The 3466-nt window shown below is 44.1% G+C and overlaps 1 protein-coding gene across 1 annotated transcript in view; it reads right to left on the reverse strand.

The window, feature by feature from the left end:
- The window catches only part of CATSPERB (cation channel sperm associated auxiliary subunit beta), a 79547-nt gene that overhangs the window by 67306 nt on the left and 8775 nt on the right, over positions 1 to 3466 (reverse strand). Inside the window, exons 4-5 of the mRNA XM_006035097.2 lie at positions 518 to 550; positions 143 to 209 (exon numbers count right to left, since the gene is read on the reverse strand). Coding sequence (XP_006035159.1) covers positions 143 to 209; positions 518 to 550 — 100 coding nt within the window. The remainder of the gene's footprint in view (positions 1 to 142; positions 210 to 517; positions 551 to 3466) is intronic.

Raw genomic sequence — 3466 nt, forward strand, 5'->3', positions numbered from 1 at the left:
TGCAAGTCTTACACCTTTAATCCTTGAAAAATCTATTGTTAAGCAAGTAACCTGAACACAACTCAATTCATAATCATGCTTGATTCTGACTTTTCTCCTTCTCATTTCATAAATTAAACATTTTCAAGTCTGAACTTCTCACCTTCATAACTTCCTTGGTTAGCTAAACATTGGACATTATACCATGTATCTGCACTGAAATAATCATCCTAGGAAAATTGGAGGGAGATAAATTAGTAAAATGATTACATTTCCTGGAGATATATATTTTCTATAAATAATGGAAAAAGATACTTTCTTTGGTACTATCACAGCCAAATCCACACCTGAGAAATCTCGTTGTACCTACCTGGAATTCTCTCTGCAGATTCAAACTTTAAAATATTTCTATAAACTGTTAAGCATCTCTCATGTTTTAACCAAAAAAATTCAAATACTTTTTAATGTGTATTCACTGGTATAAAATGGTTTTATAATGTGAACACTGAAAACAAGCATAAAAACCTATGTTTCTTACCCATTCAAATCCACAGAATCTTGGCTTTGTAAACTAGGAAAAGAAAATAAAAATAGAATACAAAAAGCAATAAGTAATAATTCTATAATAATTCTAATAGATTTAGGATAATCAAACCTTTACTTGCAAAGCATATTTGTAAAAGATTGCACAATAGTTTGCACAAAAGTATGCACAGTATATGAAGAAGCAAGTGTACTGCTATCAGCCACATATTTTATGAGAGTACTTTGTAATCTCAGAAAGAGGCCACGTGGAACCCATGCTCAAGGCTAGTAGCATTGCCTGTTATTAAGGTTTCCTGATATTTTCCAGTGTAATCCCCTTTATTGTTACCTAAACATTGCTGAACTGCAACAATTTGGTCTGAAATTTTCCATGCTGGATATCTGCCTCAGGCTGAACTTTTTGGAAATTTCCACCAAAATAGTTCAGTTATTTTTGATAACCGGGATAGGAGAAAATACATTCTGGCTGTGTCTACATGAGACACTGACGGCGCAGTAGCTTGTGACTACTGAGCAGTAGCATCATGTGGCAGGAAGCATGATGTGATGCTACTGTGCAGTAGTCTCAGGCTACCGTGCAGCCAGAGTCTGCATAATAAGCCATTTGGCGACACTACTGCATGGTAACTCCAGTTACTGTGCAGTTATTTAGTACTTGTATAATAGTGCATTAGTACTTGTTTATACAAGTACTAAATGACTGCACAGTAGCAACTGAGCAGTCAGCATCTCAGGTAGACGCAGCCGTGTTTGCCTATACTAAAGGATTTTGATGACCTTTTCCTTGAAGTGTTTTAATGGTTCCGTGTTTTTATCAGAGACTTGATATTTGCAGAAGGATTTCCTTTGTGCCAAGAATGTACCCTACAAGAATCCCCCAAAACCTGGCCATGTTATATGTCTTGGTAAAACAGTACTTTGCACATGATCAATACAGACTTTAATTTTAGCAGTTGAAAACCCTAACAAATGTGTTCACATTGGCTTGCTTCAGCCTGAGGCTGAGAAGGATTTCTCCTGTAATTTCAGGTCAGCATTTCAGTGAACCATGTCACATTTGGGTTTGGGTCTGTGACCCTGTAGTGTAACAGTTGGAGAAAAAGCATTGAATGCTGCCAAAGAAGGGGTGCCAGAATGGAGCTGGTGGGTGCCTCCCACCAGTGGCTCCAGCTTTGGTAGCAGGGAGGGCAGAGTAGTAGTAGTAGTGTACAGTGTCCTGGACCATGATGGCATATGGTGCAGGAGCCGTGGCAAGAGGTTTGCTACTGTTGGGAGAAATGTCATTGCCTTTTTTTTGCTATAGAAGATCAGGGTTTAAATGGTTGCTTGACACACATGTTGACAGCAAAAGAAGAGGTGACCCCTCCACCCTCCCAGCAGCAAAACTCTGGTTACTGCTCCAGCACCATGTGTAGCATGAAAAACTGGACAGTACACCTCTGGACTAGGGATAGACATTCAACAAGCTGGAGCTGAATCGATTCAACCTTTGCAGGTTAGTTTAACCTGCCTAGGCTGAACCAGCTTGTAATAGGACAAACATTCACTCTGGACTGAGGCAATGCAGGCACATGCCTACAGTTGCTCAGGCCAGGCGCTGGGGGGCACTAGAGTGCACCCTCAGTTGTAGGGAAGCTGTGCTGGGGGGAGGCATGGCCAGCCCAGGCTGAACTGGCCAGAGAGAGGTTTAATTCCCTGCTTTCGGTGCCACTGGCAGGGACCAGAGCCAGGTCTGCTTGGTGCTCCCCTCTTGCTGCTGCAGCACTGGGCCCTGGGGCGGAAGGGGGTGGGGAGGACAGTTAGTTTCTCCTGTACCCCCACTGGCAGCTGGCTTTGCCTGCCATCTCCGCAGCACTTGCTCCCTGCACAGAGTAGGTCCCCAGCTATCCCCTCAACGGAGGCCGGAGGGAGGAGGAATAACCCCGATCCCTGCCCCTCCCCCCACTCTGCCTCAGGCAGCTCTAGTCCCTGCCGGTGGCACAGGGAGGGGGGAATTAAACCCCTCTCTGGCCAGACCCCCGCCCCTGCCTGCCCCTGCTCAGGCTGGGGAGCAGAGTGGGGGGGGGGCAGCCTGGCTGGGCTGGAGCAGAGAGCCCCTTCCAGCCCAGAGAGCATGATGGGATGCGGGGCAAGGAGTCTGGGACAGACATTGCATAAACTAATTTGAGCCAAATCAGCTGAGTCTGATGCTACATTCAACCAGGTTTATCTCAAATCAGTTTCAGCCACTTTGAAACTGGTTTATGTGCACTGAATGTCTCTTCTGTTACAGATTTAAACCAGTTTATTTGTAATGTCTGTCCCTAGCCCTGCTATTACTTCAACTGACTTGTGCTCACAGTGGTTCCCCTTCCTCCAATTCAGCTCCAGTTCAATGAAGAGGAGGTGACTGCCTGGTTTGAATGAGGAAGGGAACCACAGGGAAATCTGGGGAAGTTTATTTGGTTCTGAGACTGGCAGGGAAGAGGTTGACTGTACATGATAGCCAGTAGTTGCAGAGTAGACACAGGACAAACAAGGAGGACAGGATACTAGAGCAGGCTTGGCAGGAAATTAGGATCAAGAACAATTTGTGGGGAGTGAAGACAGAAAGAGATACAAATGTGACAGGACTTGTCATTTAGGAGATTTAGAACTAGTGGTCAGGTATACTAAAATTAGATGAGGAACTTAGGGAGTAGACTGGGAATGGGAACAGGTAGGGAAGAAGAATTGTTAAGGAGTAACTGGTTGCAAGAGGTAGAGAGAGAGGCATATTCCATGAGGAACTGGGAGTCATGGGGAAATACCACATTAAAAAAATATTACAATTATAATTAGGAAGTATTTTTAATTATATAACCATTTCTGTAGCAGACAGGTCAATTTTATTCTGCCTGAATTCATAGATAGATGCTAGGGTCGGAAGGGACCTCAACAGATCATTGAGCCCGATCCCCTG

The sequence above is a fragment of the Alligator sinensis genome, unplaced genomic scaffold, assembly GCF_000455745.1.
Source record: "Alligator sinensis unplaced genomic scaffold, ASM45574v1 scaffold608_1, whole genome shotgun sequence".
NCBI classification, from domain to species: Eukaryota; Metazoa; Chordata; order Crocodylia; family Alligatoridae; genus Alligator; species Alligator sinensis.